This window comes from Peromyscus maniculatus, chromosome 13 (assembly GCF_049852395.1).
Source record: "Peromyscus maniculatus bairdii isolate BWxNUB_F1_BW_parent chromosome 13, HU_Pman_BW_mat_3.1, whole genome shotgun sequence".
NCBI classification, from domain to species: domain Eukaryota; kingdom Metazoa; phylum Chordata; class Mammalia; order Rodentia; family Cricetidae; genus Peromyscus; species Peromyscus maniculatus.
Window position 1 is genome coordinate 54,149,009 of NC_134864.1, and position 19,191 is coordinate 54,168,199.

General features: G+C 45.1%; 1 protein-coding gene across 10 annotated transcripts in view; it reads left to right on the forward strand.

Moving 5' to 3' along the window:
* The window catches only part of Ica1l (islet cell autoantigen 1 like), a 63,910-nt gene that overhangs the window by 22,633 nt on the left and 22,086 nt on the right, over positions 1 to 19,191 (forward strand). For all 10 annotated transcript variants that reach the window (XM_042260296.2, XM_076550335.1, XM_076550333.1 and 7 more), the window contains exons 6-8: positions 7,919 to 8,042; positions 9,586 to 9,784; positions 12,903 to 13,028. In XM_042260296.2, the coding sequence (XP_042116230.1) occupies positions 7,919 to 8,042; positions 9,586 to 9,784; positions 12,903 to 13,028 (449 nt within the window). The remainder of the gene's footprint in view (positions 1 to 7,918; positions 8,043 to 9,585; positions 9,785 to 12,902; positions 13,029 to 19,191) is intronic.

Below are 19,191 nucleotides of genomic sequence, written 5' to 3' on the forward strand. Positions count from 1 at the left end.
TATGTCTACAGGCCAGAAGAGGGCACCAGATCTCATTACGGATGGCTGTGAGCCACCATGTGGTTGCTGGGAATTGAACTCAGGACCTCTGGAAGAGCAGCCAGGGCTCTTAACCTCTGAGCCACCTCTCCAGCCCCATAAATGTGGTATCTTGAAGACTCTTATACTAACAGGTCTTCTGCTGATCATACTATCAGACAAATACAGAAGGTTAGTGCAGTTCTAGGAACTTTGTATAATGGAGACCGAATGTCGAGCTGTATGAGCTCAGCATTTGCTGTATCACTGAACATCTTTATGGACTAACTTGCCCTGGTGTGAGCCTGTCAGAGCAGAGTATCCATTGATGCTGGCAGGCTGGTCCCACCACGAAAGCAGCACAGGTTGAAATCACCTGCCCTTTCAGCATCAGTAAAGGTAAGACTCAGCAATGACTTATGCTCACTTTATACCTGATAATGAAGTGTTCCCTGTTCACCCAAAAGGGAAGATTTCCCCTAATATTAAAGCTATGAGCCATAGAAAATTCAGACCTCTCAAGCAATTAGACTGTTAAATTAACATTATTCCTGAATGAAAATGATGACATGACCACTCGTAGGTATGGTTGAGAAGATTTGTAATATAAATATGAGGGAGAGCACAGCCAGAGACAGCTGGGAGAGTCCAGGCTGAACGGGTCAGCAGACTGAAGCAGGCCATGGGGGTGGGGGGTAGAAGGGGCAAGAGGAGAGGGCAGATGAAGAAGAGAGGTCCAGGAACATAGCCAAGAGAGGGACCGAGGGACCATGGAGCCAAAACTGCTAAGTTATATAGGAAAGGAACCTCAGGGAAGGAATTGGAGCTCAGACCCTGGCTGCAGAGGTCTAGGGTAGGGGTGGTGTGAAAAGTGCGGGGAGGAGCCACAGATACCGAGCGATGCTGGGATGCTTGGCCAGTGTCTGCTCTGACATGTTAACAGGCACCTCACTTAGCGGTTTGTCCTGGGTTTCGTGAGACCTACCATTCCAGCCTCTTGGTCCTGGATGATGATGGGACAACACAGTCTCTTCTGTAACCACTACTAAGCTGAAATAGGGTGTCACTGTCAGGTCCAGGAAGACCGGAATGGTGGTCATAGGCAGGGAGAGGAGAGTGCAGGCTGGGGACATCTGTCTGTCTGTCTGTCTGTCTGTTTTTGCTTGATGCTCAGGTTCTGTGGGACCACCTGGAGCTAGTGGAATGCAGGCTGCATTGGTGCAGTCTGTGATGCAGGTTCTGCAGGAACAGCCAAGGCTGGCACATTGCAGGCCATTTTGGAGCACTTAGCAGTCTTCAGTTGACTGGAAATCTGCTGGGACAGATAGAGACTAGGTCCAGAAGGTAAAGTTAGGGAGTGAGGAAAATTGGTAGATTGGGTGCACTTGAAACTTCCAGGCCTGTGGTCCCAGTAGTTGGGGGAAGGGAGAAGTCCCAAGATAAGGGAGGGGATCTCATCCTGAGGGGTGGGTGGTAGAGGGAAAATGTAGGCTGTTGATTGACAGGAGTACTTATCTGGAGTCCATTTCACCTGTGTGAGGTGGATCCAAGTCTCATGACCCCCTGAAGCTTACAAGGATTTTTTAAGTTTATAAAAAGAGGTAAAAGTTTTAGACATATTAGCATTTCCACTGTTTATAACCTATACTGGAATCCACACTGTAGGAAAAGCAGTAGACTTAAGCCTTAGAGTCATCGTAAAAGTTGGGGAACCCCCAAAAATGATTCTGGGTTAGAAGCATGAACACTCTTTCCTCTGTCCTGAGGCTGGATGTATAGATTGGACAGAGGTGTTTTCAGAACAATGGAAACACTTGTAAGTCGATATTTAGAAGACAGCCAAAGGGAATTCAAAGTTTGTGACTATGACAGTCAGCAGCGCTTTACCAGGGCTTCATCCCCAGAGCCACCCTGTTATGATACTGCACGTGGGAGGTGCCCCGGCTGGCCGGGCCAGGGTATCCCACCTGTGAGGGAAAGCATGCCCAGCAGATGCAGTGGCGGGCAGTGGCGCATGGACAGTCACTCACACCCCGGGCACTGCATCCACATGGAAATAAGTTTGTTATAATAGAGAGATGAAGAGAAAGATAGGAAAAGAGGGAGACAGAAAGAGAGAGTGTGAGCAGGGAGGAGAGAGGTCGAGGGTACAGTGTAGCTGCAGAGTTTTTCTCCAGATCCAGCCAAGTCCCAGCAGTCCCACAGCCCACTTATAAAATAAACACACAGACGCTTATATTATTTAAACTGTTTGGCCTAATGGCTCAGGCTTCTAGCTGTCTAGTTCTTACATCTTAAATTAACCCATTTCTAGAAATCTATACCTTGCCACATAGCTCATGGCTTACCAGTATCTTACAGGTTGGTTCTCATGGCGGCGGCTGGCAGCATCTCCTGACTCAGCCTTCCTGTTCCCAGAATTCTCCTCTCTGCTTGTCCCACCTATACTTCCTGCCTGGCTACTGGCCAATCAGCATTTTATTTATACAGAGCGATATCCACAGCAGTGCACACCTCGTGGGAATGGAGAGAGACAGACTAGGGGAGGGCAGTTTTCTTTTCCAAAGAGGACTTTACATCACATCAGGATTCTGGGTGGGTCTTCAAGGGGCAGGTCTTCAAGGGGGAGGGTCAGAATACCAACATTCCTCCATTTTAATTATTATAATAAGTGAGTTATGGATAGCAAGTAAGGGAACAAGGGTGTTGAATTCTCAAGACTGTTTCCTGCTGACAAGGGGCAAAGTGGGGAGGGGGAAGCCGGGAGTCACGCATGGCCACAGGAGATCTCAGACTTCTGTTCCTTGAGGGAGCCAAGAAGGCAGGTTGCAGCAATGATGTTCCAGGAGCCTGGGGGGAAATGGCATGCCAAATCAGGGGTATAGAAGCCATAGCATCTGCTGTTTCTCTGGAGGTCAGGTGGGAACAGTGAATAAGTGAAATATGCTCAGAAAAATGGGTGGGGTCAGAAATGGGCTCTGGAGATGTCAGTTTTCATCAGACCAGATCTCTTGATACAGTAGCAGAACTTTACCCAGGAACCTGTAGGTATCTGTAAGACAGCTGGAATGGATTTCTATCATAGCCACAAAAACAACAACAAAAAACCAGAAATTTAAGGACTCTTAAGAACTCTTTGCAGTCAGTGCTGTATCAGTTTATCAAAACTGCATTTATCAATATTAAAACTTTGAAGTTATATCTGAAACCAGTCTATCCTGTACCATGAAGTCTGTGAATGAGGCATACCTGTCTGTATTTTTAACAAGAAACTTATTATTGAGCTCTCAAGGTGCTTATTGTCTTGGGATTGGGGCTGTTAAACTGGTACCCTAGTCATCAAAAATTGTCAGATCTGAGGAGGATAAATTTAAGAAGTGAGACAGCTTTCCAGCTACCGAGGCAGCGATCCCAAGTCTCTCCATGGTTATTGGGGGACAGAAGCCCCAAAGGCAGCAGTTGTTCAGCTGATAGGCCCAGAAGATCTGACAGATTTTTTTTTTCTGTGAAGTAGAAATCTGGGGAGGCCATCCTACCTGTCTTGGCAGAGAGGAAAACCAACCCTGTTGTTCTTCTTATTCACAGTCATGCCATATTCTCAGATCTCTAAAGTGTTTGAGGACTGGGGGAACAACATCTGTTAGATGTATTTAAATTAACTTTGAGAGCATGTATATAAATTAAATCTGAATATTCAGGTTTTCCAGTTAATGAAGTTGGCTAGGACAAGGAGGCTTACATTCTTAAGCCTGAAGAGACCTGGAGTAAGGAGAGATTTTTTTTTTTAAGCTGTTGGCAGTGATGTCTGAATCTATTACCATTTTAAGGCCCTGTAGCTGCCGTTCTGATCCTTGAGTACAGCCAGACCATAATTGGGAATGACTTATATAGAAATAATTATTTAAGGTCATATAATACCTCTTTGGTTCTGCATAAAGGAGGTCAAGTGTCTTACCCTATTGCAGAACCATTTTAGTTAGTAAATATCAATGGGAATTAGGTAGCCATTTGGTCCCCTAGGCCAGGGGTTCTACCTTTAACCCCACCTTCTAGCCTGTCTTGGGATAGGGGACACAGGACTATGCATTCTCCTCCATAACTGCGTCAAGCTGAAATGGGGCACAGGTGTTCAGGACTCTGGCTATTCAAAGGTAAGGAAGGAACCCAGGTAATGGAGTATTTATCAGAAGTATATGGGCATCTGACCTAGCTGTAGAGACAGGAAATAATTACATTTGGCTGGACTGGTCCACATCAGCCTTCAGCAGGTCCATGTCTCACAGGTTGAAGTCAGTAGCAGATGCCTGGATGTGTCAGTTGGCCAGATGGAAGCCCCCTGAAACAGACACAGACTAGAGACAAGAGTTAAAATTTATGAATTTATTTGGAGCCTCTTGGCCAATGGTCTTAGTGATTGGGAAAGGGAGACCAGGAGAGAGAGAAATACCATCCTCAGGAACAGGCATGTGAGGAAACTCATTTATCTGGAGCTCGGTTGGCCTCTGTGAAGTGGACCCAATCCTGTGAAGTTTATATGAATTTTAATTTTATAAAAAGAGACAAGTGACTCCTCAGTTGTGGGAAATGCGCGGAAGGGCACGAAGAATCTCACCAATAGGGTGAAGAGTCCCGGGGTCCTCCAGTCGGAAAATGGTGGGCGGTACAGGGTCCCAGGGGTCCTCCGACTGCTGGCAAGCAGGAGGAAGCAGAAAGAGAGCCTGCCGAGTCCCAGAACGGCACCAATGTTGTGACATTGCACGTGGGAGGTGCCCCGGCTGGCTGGGCCAGGGTGTCCTGTGAGGGAGGGGAAACAGAGTCACTCACACCCGGGCACTGCATCCACATGGAAATAAGTTTATTAATACAGAGGTGAAGAGAAAGATAAGAGGGAGGCAGAAAAGGGGGGGGAAGGGGTCGAGGGTGCACACCTCGTGGGGATGGAGAGGGGGAGGGGCAGTGTTCTTTTTTCAAGGGGACTTTATGTCAGCACGCCGGGCGGGTCTCTAGGGGGTCAGAATGCAGTGCACGGTTTTATTGAAGATGGTCACAGGTTGAGCAGTCACCCCCTCATTGCGTCCTCATGCTCTCTGGTGTCACCTCGTGGACACAGGGAGAGGAGCAGAGGGAAGAGGGCTGGACTCTGTGGCTGCCCTTTGAGTTTTTGGGTTTTTTTTTTTCTTCCTTTCTCTTGACAAGGTTTCTCTGTGTAGCCCTGGCTGTCCTGGAACTCACTCTGTAGACCAGGCTGGCCTTGAACTCAGAGATCCGCCTGCCTCTGCCTCTCAAGTGCTGGGATTGTTTTTACTTTTTAAGTGGGCGTTATATTTTCCAAATAGACTTGGACACTCATGCTGTGCTGCCCGCATTGGAAGCTGTCTTAGAGTTTGATTGCAGTGAACAGACACCATGACCATGGCAACTCTTATAAGGAAAACATTCAATTGGGGCTGGCTTACAGTTCAGAGGTTCAGTCCATTATCATCATGGCGGGAAGCATGACAACATGCAGGCAGACATGGTGCTGGAGAGGTAGCTGAGAGTTCTGCATCTAGATCCACAGGCAGCAGGAAGAGACAGTGAGCCACTAGGCCTGGCATGAGCTTCTGAGACCTCAAAGCCCACCCCCAGTGACACATTCCCTCCAATAATGCCACTTGCTGTGGGTCTATGGGGCCATCTTCATTCACTGCACCAGAGACCATTCTGGGGTACACTCAGTTGCTCCTGACCTGTGATGACCTTTCATCTCCTCTTGATTGGTTACCACGACCCCCGCGTTATCGTCACACTAAAGGCATGCCCGTCTTTTTCTCCCGTACAACTTTCCTTGTCAAATTACTACTGCTGGACGGACCTTTGCTCTCAGCTCTGGTTTGCATTTCTTAACTGTGGCTGGTTCCATATTGCCCACACCAGCAGTGGGAAGTCTGTCCAGCTGTCCCTTGATTCCCTTTACAGAAATGTTGTGTACGTTTTTGGTTCCTGTGATGTCAACCGTTAGTCACGGCTCCTACTGGATGGAGGACCCAGGGAAATGCAGAATTTCACTTCAGAAGATGCACTCTCTCTAAATCCTGAGCACGGGGAACTTCCAGTTTTCAACCTCAGCTTTTCCTCTGTGGCTGAGGTGAAAGAAGGCATGGCATTTGTTATCACTTCGTGTTCCCTTTAACTCGGCACTCAGGGACTTTTCCTCCTCATCCATTTGAGGGTGGTTTAGAAGTTTGCAGGTAGGAACTAGATGGGTGTATCTGAAGCACTCTGTGATAAAGGAGCAATATTTTCTCTGTGGCTCATCTACTCTGACACTTTTGTAAAGTGTAATAAGAGTGAGTTCCAGGCTGGGTGTAGTGGAGCACAACCTTAATTCTAGCACATAGGAGGCAGAGGCAGGTGGATCCCTGTGAGTTTCAGGATAGCCAGGGCTCTGTAGGGAGACCCTGTCTCAAAAAAAAAAAAAAAAAAGAATTCCTAGAGTAACTAAATAGAAATAACATGCATGCTAGCCAGGGGTGATGCTGTATATGCGTAATCTCAGTGCTTGGGAGACTGAGGCAGGAGGATCATGACCTGGAGGCCAGCCTGGGTCACATAGAGACTCAAGGCTATCCTATACATACTAAGACCCTGTCTCAGAGCCGGGTGGTGGCACACACCCTTAATCCCAGCACTCAGGAGGCGGAGGCAGGTGGATCTCGGTGAGTTTGAGGCCAGCTGGTCTACAGAGAAACTGTCTCGAAAACAACCCCCCCCCCAAAATACACACAAAACCTAAGCTTACTCCTGTGCGTACATGGACCTCACATGTGCAGAGCACAGCAAGTTCTGAGCTGCACCCAGGCTTCGCCAAGCCCTGCTGTTTTTAATTAGCTGTGACAGGTCTGATAGTCGTCAAATTAGCCAGAGTCTCTGTTTCCCCTCTGTTCCTTCTCACATCTGGCAGCACACACTGGACCATCTCTTCATGGTCCACACTGGGTGGCAGTACACCAGGTGACCGGTTTTACGGTTTCTGCAGCAGGACTGTAGATGTCTGCGGGTCTGGGATAGGGAGCACTGGAAACCAGAGTGGACGTCAAGGGTAATTCAACAATTATAAAGAAGAAACAAATGCTTTGTATTAAAAAAAAGCAATTGGGGACTGGAGAGGTGGCTCAGAGGTTAAGAACCCTGGCTGCTCTTCCAGAGGTCCTGAGTTCAATTCCCAGCAACCACATGGTGGCTCACAACCATCTGTAATGTGATCTGGTTGCCCTCTCCTGGCGTTCAGACAGAACACTGTATATATAATAAATAAATAAATTAAAAAAAAAAAAAGCAATTGGGTTGGGGATTAGAGCTCTTGCCTAGCAAGCACAAGGCCCTGGGTTCTGTCCTCAGCTCCCAGGGTGGGGTGGGGGTGGGGGTGAGGAGCAGTTATCCTGCAGCGTGTGTCTGCACCTTAGAAAATGACTCATTTGTGGATTTGTTTGTTATCAGTTTTCCAGAAGGAAGGTCTGGTGAGTCAGCATCTAAATCACCGGAGAGCTTTGCAAACGAGCCTGGCAAAGTTAGCTTCTCCACAAACAAGCAGGCACAGGCTCACGTGTTAAAAATGTTCTTCCGCTTGCAATTCTAGTGCAGTGTTATTGTGAGAATCTCAGTGTGTCGGGTGTGTGTGTGTGTGTGTGTGTGTGCACGCGCGTGTGTGCGCACACACTCCTAAGTGCCATTGCACATGTGTGGAGGTCAGAGGGCAACCTGTAGGGTCAGGCCTCTCCTTCCAAGCGGGGCCCAAGGATTGAACTCAGGTCGTCAGGCTTGGGGGAGAGCACCTTTCCCTGTGGCGTCTCCTGCCTATTCTATGTTTCGAGAAAATGATGAAATGAAACAATTAACTCAACTGTAATTTTCTCTCTAGTTATATCAGAGGAAGAAAACGAACTAGGGCTCTTTTTAAAGCTCCAAGCAGAACGGGACGCCACTCAAGCTGGCAAAATGATGGATGCCGCCGGCAAGGCACTCTGTTCCTCAGCCAAGCAAAGGTTCACCACAGCTTTTCCTCTTCCTCCTCCTCTCTGTAGTCACATCATGCTCCTGACGTGTGGGCCAAGTTCGCATAGTTCTCAAAGAAAGGTCACTGACCATTCTAATAAGGCATTCAAGAGAAATGTGTTTGGGGATATATATTTTATGCCTGGCTTTTAATTATTCATTTGCATTCAAGAGAATTACTTAAAAATTAATGTTCTTGATTGCCTAATCCCTAAAAATAGCACTCAGTGCTACACTCTATTTCTCAAATGGTTTACTATAATAGAGTCACAGAATGGCTAATATTTATACATGTTCCTATGTTTTCCATTTCCCTGTTTTCTATGGTGCTGATGGCCAACCCCAGGCCTCATGCATCCTAGAGGAGGCATGACCCTTGAACTACACCGTCCTCCAGTCATTCACTTTTTGTGACATATACTATCTGTGATTAAATTGAAACTTTTCTTTTTAAATTTATTTATTTATTTATTTTAGAAAAGTCATTATGTATCCCAGACTAGCCCTGAACTCAGAACTATTCACCTGCTTCTGCCTCCCTGTGTGCTGGGATTAAAGGTCTGTGCCACCAAACCCAGCCTGATTTTTTTCTCTTTTCTTCTTTTTTTTAAATTTATTATGTATACAGTGTTCTGCCTGCATGTATGGCTACAGGCCAGAAGAAGGTGCCAGATCTCATTACAGGTGGTTATTAGCCACCATGTGGTTGCTGGGAATTGAACTCAGTACCTCTGGAAGAACAGTCAGTGCTCTTAACCTCTGAGCCATCTCTCCAGCCGATGTTTTTTTTCTTTCTTAACTACGTACTTTTCACTTACTATTTCACAGTGTTTAGCATAATGACATGTGTTACAAAGACTATCACATGTATGTATAGTATGTATATATAGCATGTATATACCCTCTAAACATAGCTCACATCCTTGTATAGCAGAAACGAGAAAGCTGACCTCATCAGGTCTGTAGTGTGCCCTCTGGCCCAGGTGGTTTTATTCTGTAGTGCCACATTAGTGCAGAACTCCTCCTTAAAGGAACTGAGCCCGTGGGTCCCGGATGCTCTAGTGCCACTGTATCAATAGCAGCCATAGAGCAGCTGGGGTTGGTCTGTGCTCCTGAAACACCAGTGTTCCCATCCCCACTCAGCTGTCCAGAGCTACTGTGTCCTCCGTAGTTCTAGCATTTTTAGCTAATCTTTAAACCCGGCTTCTCCCTAACACTTGCCAGCTGAGCACTCTGAATAGATTGTGACTTACCCACTCAGGTCCTTTGTTGTCTCAGAAACTCTCTTCTGGGTGGTAGAAGTGCCTGCTGCTGGGTTATTTATCTGGATCAGCATCCGCAGTGCTACTGAGTTATGTTTCCTAAAGTTAGAAGGGGTGGACCTGGAGAAACAGCTCTCCGAGTAACTCGGTCTGCTCTCTGAATCTCCTCGGCATGTCTGTGACCCAGCTACATGGTACACTCGGGTTGCAGTGTGTCTAGAATTTTGTTTATGGACGTGCCTTCCTCTGATCTTCACCTCTCTGCTATTAGACTGGCCTTGTGCACTCCCCTGTCTCGTCTTAAGCAAGAAGTAGCGACGTTCAGTCAGAGGGCCGTTTCTGACACCTTGATGACCATTAATCGTATGGAGCGGGCTCGCACAGAGTATAGAGGAGCCCTGCTATGGATGAAGGATGCATCCCAGGAGCTTGACCCAGACACCTTCAAACAAATGGAAAAGTTTAAAAAGGTAAGAAAATGTATGCCTTCCTTTTCTTTCGGTCGGTTTATGTCTTTGATGTATGTGGGTGCTTTGTCTGAGTGTACGTCTGCACGCTGGAAGAGGGCACTGGCTCCATCATAGGTGGTTGTGAGCTGCCATGTGGTTGTCGGGAATTGAACTCGGGGCTCTGGAAGAGGAGAGCAGCCAGTGCTCTTAACCGCTGAGCCACCTCTCCAGCCCTTCCTTTTCTTGACACTAACATAGAGAACTAATACAGAATAATTTAACAGTGCTAATAAAATATCAGTCTTTTATTATAAAATCTGAGATGAAAGATGAAAATTATATAGTTAAGAAGAAAAAAAAAGCCAGGCAGTAGTGGCACACACTTTTAATCCCAGCACTCGGGAGGCAGAGCCAGGCAGATCTTTGTGAGTTCAAGGCTAGCCTGTAGCTAGAGTTTTTCTGCCTTGCCCACAGTCAGGACAAATCTTTGTCACCCGCCAGTCCCACAGCTGCTCAGACCCAACCAAGTAAACACAGAGACTTATATTGCTTACAAACTGTATGGCCGTGGCAGGCTTCTTGCTAACTGTTCTTATAGCTTAAATTAATCCATTTCTACAAATCTATACCCTGCCACGTGGCTCGTGGCTTACCGGTATCTTCACATGCTGCTTGTCAGGGTGGCAGCTGGCAGTGACTTCTTCTGCCTTCCTGTTCTTTCTTTTCTCCTCTCTGTTAGTCCTGCCTATACTTCCTGCCTAGCCACGGGCCAATCAGTGTTTTATTTATTGACCAATCAGAGCAACTTGACATACAGACCATCCCCCAGCACAGCCAAGTGCAGACCATCTCAGACACCTGCACTCAGGCCCGTGGTCCTAATCATCCTCTATGCGGACCTGCTGGGTAAAGCCACGAGGAACCCGAGAACGGGCTCCCACAGGACATACAGAACATCCCTCAGCACCAGCCTGGTCTACAGAGTGAGATCCAGGACTGTGCAGCCCAGTCTGGCAGGAATGCACACCTGCCTGGCTTCCTGAGAGCCAGGGTCACAGATGTACACCACCACACCCAGTTCGAGACTGTTTTTTTTTTTTTTGAAAAATATGTTTTAATATCAATTCTTGGTTGCTTGGATATTTTGGCAAATGTACTCTTTACATGGCATCTCATGGCCACTTTTTTAAAAATCCCTTTCACAAAAGCTCTAATCACATTTTAGGTTTTACCTAGATTTTTAGAATTTATGTACAGATAGAAAATTGTCTATTACTAGTGGGAAAATGTATTATTGCTGAAGTAAAAATCATGTGAAATGATTGTTCTAAGAAACAATGGTGGCGTGGTGGTGGTGGGGTGTGTTCTCAGTCGGGCTCCCTCTTCCAGAATGGCTCTGGCTGTGTCAAGATGACACAACCCTAGCGAGCATGCCCCGTTGATGACTCTGGGCAGTCCTGTAGAGACAGGCCAAGACTCGTCCTGCAGCCAGAGCGGCCTCTTGTCCTACCCCATTATAACCTTGACAGTGACCTTTAGGCCACAAGGGGGTCGGACAGCACCGTGAAAGCACTGATGTCACCGGATTCTCTATTTTCAACATGGTCACATGTACATGAATTTCACTTCAAAAAAAAAATGACAAAAATGCAGATTCCTGTCTGATCTCTTTCAGAAATCCTGCAGTGGTCTGGTCCCTTCTCCCCACACAGCCCTCTCATACTTGTTTCTTGTGCACCACCCCCACCCCCAGGCTCTGCTCTACCTGCCCCTTCCTCTGGGACCTTTTCCCTGCCCTAGACTGCTCACCCCAAGAGTCTTGGTGTTGCTGTGCATCACCTTCCTGTCCAGTTCAAGCATCACCCCAGCTTGCCAAGAACCTTCCTGACCATTTAGCAGTCACTCGGGTTCTGTTCTCGTCACTTATTGAGTACACTTCCACGTTGAGAGTCCCCCCTGGACTGAGTTACCTTTCCTCCTGTCACCCCTATCTGACAGTGGTGAGATGAGCATTTGTTTGCCACAGGATCGCAGTTCCCAGAAGTGCTTCATACAGTAGACAGCTGGTGAATAGTAGTTGATTTATATTATCCAGTGACATTTATTAAGGAATAATGTATATATAAATACCTCAATGATTTAGAAATATTAATGCTTCCCAACATTGACTATGTCTTCTACTTATCCTTCTAAATTTATTACATTTTAGTTATTGTTTGTGAGATGTGTATATATACCACTAGAATATGCTCATCTTTAAAATTGTTATGACCCTTATTTATTCTGTGTGTGTGAGCACAAGCCACAGCGTACATGTGACCAGAGAGAACCACTGCTGGGGTTGGTTCTCTCCTGCTTTGTGGGTCCCCAGGATCAAACTCAGGTCACCAGGCTTTGCCCACTGCGCCACCCCCTCGGCCCTTCCATTTTTTGCTTCTATTCTTACTATATACTGTCCACATCCTAAACACTTGGGATATTTACTTTCATCTGGGGCACTTTTTTCTCTTTTTCTTTTTTGTTTTTTTCGAGACAGGGTTTCTCTGTGTAGTTTTGGAGCCTATCCTGGATCTCATTCTGTAGATCAGGCTGGCCTCGAACTCACAGAGTTCCACCTGGCTCTGCCTCCCAAGTGCTTGGGATTAAAGGTGTGCGCCCTTTTTTTGGGGGGGGGGCTTTTTTTCTTCTTAACTATATAATTTTCATCTTTCAACTCAGATTTTCTCACCTTACAGTCAGCTACTGGAGTGGCAGTGAGATGGCTATGAGGTTAAGGGCACGTGTTCTCTGATCTACACGCACGCGCGCGCGCACACACACACACACACACACACACACACGCACACGCACACGCACACGCACACACACACACACACACACACACACACGCACGCACGCGCGCACACACACACATGCACGCACGCGCACACATGCACTCTCCCCACACACATATATCAGAAAGAATCTCCTACCATAATCAAGACTAGCTAAACTCCCCCTCATTAATCATGGGATGATAATGACACAGAGAAAGGAATTATTAAAACTCCACGTCTAGAGGAATTTATTTCAGACCCATTCAATTTCCATCTTTGGTATTGCTAATAATGGACTTTTGTGTGTGTGTGTGTGGTTGCAGGTACAGATCCAAGTGAGAAATAGCAAAGGTTCTTTTGACAAGTTGAAGATGGATGTCTGTCAGAAAGTGGATTTGCTCGGAGCCAGCCGCTGCAACATGCTGTCTCAGTCTCTCACTACCTACCAGGTACGCACTCTGTGGTCAGCACGTTCTTGCAGCAGAGACGAGAGGTGAGATTCCTTCTGACAAGTTGTCTAACGGGTGCAAGACAATCCAGGATCATTGGTCAGGTTCTTGTGACTGCTGTAACTGACCTGTTGAAGTTCTGACAGAGAACCGCAAAGCTGTAAGGGACGAGAGGCTTAGGAACTGTCTGTCTGGTGGTTTCACACTGTTCTCTTTTGGGTCCTAGCAGGGTGAAAGACTTAGGGACTTCTGAGGTTGAAAGGGGATAGCAAGCCAGGCAGTGGAGGTGCAAGTCTTTAATCCAGCACTCAGGAGGCAGAGGCAGGCAGACCGATTTCTGAGTTCGAGGCCAGCCTGGTCTACAGAGTGAGTTCCAGGACAGCCAGGGCTACACAGAGAAAAATCTATCTTAAAAAGGCAAATGAAATAAAAATTTTAAAAAAGAAAAAAAAAAGGAAAAGAAAATGGGGAATGGTGAGGAGGTAAAATTTAAGACTCAAACTCTGGTCACATATACTTTTGTTTGAAGCAGTGATCCTGTGGGCGCATCCAGCTGTGGGTTCATGCAGGTGATCTCAGCAGTGACCCTGTGGGTGCATCCAGCTGGGGGCTCATGCAGTTGATCTCAGCACTCCAGGGCACAGACAGGAAAACTGAGAACTCAAGTCTAGACTGTGTCACCAAACTAAATAAAAAAGCAAAAAGAATGCCATGCTCCAAAAAGTTTGAAAACTTTTGTGACAAGCAATAATAAAGAAGATGAAGCAGGTGGTGGAATTAAAGGCATCTTTAATCCCAGCAGGCAGAGGCAAGTGGACCTCTGAGTTCGAGGCCAACCTGGTCCACAAAGCGAGTTCTAAGACAGCCAGAGCTGTTACACAGAGAAACTCTGTCTCAAAACAAACAAACAAAACAAAACAAAAAACAAAACTCACTAAATAAATAAAAATAAAACAAAGCCAAAGACAAGTAAATGGTAATTTGGGCTTAAAAAATCCAGGTTTGCCAAGCCTAGGTCATGTATGCATGCCTTTCACTCCGCCAAGCTTCCATCCCACCCAAGTTTAACTTCAGAAGTCTCACCTGTAGTTGGAATTTTCTTTGGGCAGCCAACCAGCTCCCAAATAAAGACAGAGACTGACTATTGATTATGAATGCTCATCCTGAGCTTAGGCTTGTCCCACCAGCTCTTTTAAGTTAATTTAACCCGCTTCTATTCATCTCTGTTTTGCCTCAGGGCTTTTACCCTTCTTTCATTCTGTATGTCCTACTTTCCTGATTCTTCCATGTCTGTCTGTCTGTCTGGCCCCTGGCATCTCTCTGGCATCTCTTTTTCTTTCTTCCCTGGAGCCTAAATTCATCCTCCTACTTACTCTTCCTGCCCAGAAGTCCCACCTATACCCCCTCCCTCACTATTTCCTGTTCAGCTTTTTATTAGACCAATCAGGTGCCGTAGGCAAGCAAGGTAGTTAAACAAATGCAACACATCTTTACATAGTTAAACAAATATTCTGCAACATAAACAAATGCAACACATCTTTACATAGTTAAACAAGTATTTAATAACATTTCCCTCTTTTTGGTCTAAATAAAAAGAAAGGTTTTAGTTTTAACATAATAAGACTATATACAATAAGAACCATTACCAAGTAAGAATTACATTTACAGTATCCAGTCCATTTATATTTGGCAAATTCAGAGAAAATACTCCTTGGTGAGTCCAAAGTTGTGTACCTAATCTACTTTCTATCCTAACCTGTATCACTAACTCAAAACCATCTTTTTAGACCTCAAAACATTTTCTTAGATAGACAATTTAACTTTCATGTTTCTCAACCCCTAAACTTCACATCTCTTATGTGAGTTTCTTTTCTGAATTTGGTAACAAGGGAAACTATAACTATCTTGTTTTCCACTCCATCAGAGACCAGAGAAGGAGATAATATTATCTGAGTAAACAGGAAGTACAGAACAAGCAAATTTCAACACTATAGAAATGACAGAGACATCTGGCTGCCTGGACAGTCGCCCAAGTTTCCTCTGCAACATTGGGGCGTCCATCTTTGACCTACAGGCCTAGACTCTCTGACATACTTTTCTGTGAAGCAGGAATTTTGAAGGACTGTCCCACACTGTCTTGGCCAAGTTTGGCAGTCTTTTTCCTGTGTCCTGCTCGTCCAGTTTGTACAATACACTGTCAGCAGTCGGGACAAGGGCAGGTTCTTGCCCAAATGGTAGCTTTGTCACAATGAAAGCAAACTCCATACGGACGCTCTTCGATGCCCATCATCTTCTTATGAAGTAAATTGGTGCTGCCAGGAGCGGACATGTCTTACTGTCATGAAAAGCCTTATGTTATTAAAACATCTTAAATGCCATATTCTGTAGGTCTCTGAAATGTTTGAAAATCATCTATCTATCTAAAATATATCTGTTTGACTTTGAAAACATACCTACTATGACTACAAATGTGATTGTTATAGATGACTAACTGCTAACTTGCATTTCTTAATTATCCTAAACAGTTTGTAATAATAGCTTTCAAGGACTAGAACTTTATATTACATTTTTAAATAAGCTGCATAGGTACAATATCTTAAGAGAAGAAACATATATATAACAAAAATAACCTTAAATTTGTATCAGTATACAAAAATCCATACCAATGTAAAATATTTGAGATGAATAGCTGTGTTTTTATCCTATATTCCTATATCCCCACTAAATGATGACCAACATCCATAACCCACCGAATGACCAAAAACCACCCACCCCACCTCTTGGGAATGTGGGTGTTGTATTCTCTAGACTGCTTCATGTTATCTGGGGGTGATGGCATCCCCAGGGGACCCTGAGAAAATTAAGATAATAGTCAAGTCCTAAGAAAACTAGCCATACCATTTGTTGTGCAGTCTCTGTGTAGTGGGAAAGTGTAGGTATATCCGAAGTCCTGGCTGGAAGAGTCTGTGAGGCTGCACATCTCAGCCAGCAGCCTTTAAGTTGTTCTGAATACAGAACTCTGAGGAAACTGCAACAGAGGCACTGTGAGAGGCTGCATCACCTGGGCCACTCATTTTCATTGGTGTCTGGTCCCCTTGCTTTGAACACACACAAACTTTCAAAGGTAACATACATATCTGTATTAACACAAGGATGGACTGTGTGTTGTAGACAAGCGAATAGATGATTTTTTTTTCTTTTTTCTGGAACTGAGGACTGAACCCAGGGCCTTGTGCTTGCTAGGCAAGTGCTCTACCACTGAGCTAAATTCCCAACCCCAAAAGATGATTTTTTTGTTTTATATTTGAGCAGATAAAAGACATCTGTCAACTTTATAAGTTTGTTTTATAAGTTTTGTATAACCCAAACTCTATCCATGCCATATGAAAGGATGCCATGTAATGATCAGTGATGAGGACTCTGTAGCCAACAAGATTTATGTCTCACCCACTCTCAGAACTCTTTCCATGTCAAGGGATCAGCATGTGTCACCTGTCTTGTAGTTTTTCTAGGTTTATTCTTTATGTCTGTAGCCAAGATTTTCAGGGGGTCTCCCCCAATCAAATCTGGTCTCTATTGATTTTTGAAGGAATCCACGGGCTTTCATTTCCTGTGGAAACAAAAGCATAATCTTTCCCCCAATGCAGTACATTTTCTGACTTCCATTTTAAAGTTAAGACATCCCTCAAGTATCTAGGCTGGTTTAATTCAGCAGTCCCTTTTAGAATCCCATGTCTCTCAGCAGCTGTTGTTCACTCATCAGCATTCAAAAAATTAAGTCAACAAAACACCATACAGAACTCCCTGTGTATTTCCCATCTTTATGTGACTTATTCTTTTTATATTACTCTTTCCTTTAAAGACTTATTTTTAAACTATATTTAAATGATTTAAACTTATTTTTCTTATGACTGTCTATACCTATTTTCTTTTTCTTTTTTTCTTTCTTTCTTTCTTTTTTTTTTTTGTTTTGTTTTTTTTTGTTTTTTTGAGACAGGGTTTCTCTGTGTAGTTTTGGTGCCTTTCCTGGATCTCGCTCTGTAGACCAGGCTGGCCTCGAACTCACAGAGATCCGCCTGCCTCTGCCTCCCGAGTGCTGGGATTAAAGGTGTGTGCCACCACCACCCGGCCTATATATATTTTCTTAAGCACCTATGCACACTGTTCCCTTTTTAAAGTTTTTTTTTCCTTCCCAGTCTGGACCTGTTTTCCTGTGCACCTGTCGCGTTCTCTGACAGTGTGAGCCAAACCTTAAACCACTAAGCGGCAGCCGGGCCCTCTGTAATGTGGCTCTGCCAGTTGGCCCCACCAACTCCTGGGGTCCCTGAGAACTGAGCCTTAAGCAGGCGAGCCTGGCTGAGAGCTGTGTTTACCTGGGAGCTGCATTTAAGCAGCTCCGCTCTAGGAAGTTGGTGCCCGCAGTGGCAGGCGTGTTGAATTAGCTCGCTGTTTCTTAGTGTGCCAGCTGCTCACGCGCTCTGCTGCACAGCAGCGCCCCCTTCAGGAGCCATAGCCAGTTTTCTGTATTTTTTCTTCAGCTTTCTCAGGCCCTAGGTGGCAATCTGAGCCCCACCGTGGGCGCCATTTGTAGTTGGAATTTTCTTTGGGCTGCCAACCAGCTCCCAAATAGAGATTTATTATTAATTGTCAATGCTTGGCCTGAGCTTAGGCTTGTCCCACTAGCTCTTTTAACTTAATTTAACCCGCTTCTATTCATCTATGTTTTGCCTCAGGGATTTTACGTTTCTTTCATTCTGTATGTCCTACTTTCCTGCTTCCTCCATATCTGTCTGGCCCCTGGGATCTCTCTGGCATCTCTTTTTCTTCCCTGGAGCCTAAATTCCTCCTCTTACTTACTCTCCCTGCCCAGAAGTCCTGCCTATACCTCCTCCCTTGCTATTGGCTGTTCAGCTTTTTATTAGACCAATTGGGTGCCTTAAATAGGCAAGGTAAAACAGCAACACACCTTTACTTAAACAAATGCACCACATCTTTACATAGTTAAACAAATATTCTGCAACACTCACGTGCACATGTTGCCCTCATATCACATGAATAATCTACAATGAATGCTAGCTGTTTACAAGTAGTAAGTGCTCACTTTAATGTGTATTTCAAAATAGCACGTAGGAAACTGTATTTGAATGAGGAAAGAATTAGTGAAAGAAGGTGGTTATCCATTGCTGTTTTAAAGCAATATTCCTAATTCAGTTTAGTACTATGGAATCAAGACTAAAAAAAAAAAGATGCCCTTGACAACGAAAGCAATGGCAATCTTTGTATAACAGCTACTATCTTGGCACTCCTCTATTCGGTCTTCATCTTGCAACAGGAGTCTTGAAGCACCAAGGAGGATTACAAATGACCTGAGTTGGCTAAACAACACGTGAAGGTCAGATCTTTCCTGAGCCCTTAATGAAAAGCCAATTTAATAATAAATATTTCCTGCAATAAAAGATACTTATGGGGTGGTGGTGTCCTACACCTTTAATTCCAACACTCAGGAAGCAGAGGCAGGTGAATCTCTGTGAGTTCTAGACCAGCCTGCTCTACAGAGCAAGTTCCAGGATTACACAGAGAAACCTTGTCTCATAAAAACAACAACCAAGGAGGAGGAAGAAGAGGAGGAAGAGGAAGAAGGGGAAAAGAAGGAGAAGGGAGAAAGGGAAAAGGGGGAAGGGGAGGGGAAGAGGGGGAAGTGGAAGGGGAAGGGGGAGGGGAAGAGGGGGAAGTGGAAGGGGAAGAGGGGGAAGGGAAGGAAGGAAGAGAAAAAAAAGGAAAGGCACACACTTTTACTCCAAGCACTCAGGATTCAGAGGTGAATTTCTGTGAGTTTGTGGACATCCTGGTCTACATAGCAAGTTCCAGGCCAGCCAAGGCTACATAGTAAGAATGTCTCACGAAGCAAAACAAAACACAAAAAAGGATTCTATGGCTCAGCAAGTGAAGATGTTTGCTATCAAGCCTGATGACCTGAATTTGATCCCTGGGACCCACATGGAAGGAGGGGACCAACCCCCACAAGGTGTTCTCTGACCTCTCTAGGCACACCATGCTTATATATGCTATACACATAAGTGCTTATATATGTTAACATTAAAGATTACACATATAGAGATTGGTGTTTTTATGCCTTTGGTGTTTCTGCTTTGGATTCTGAGGC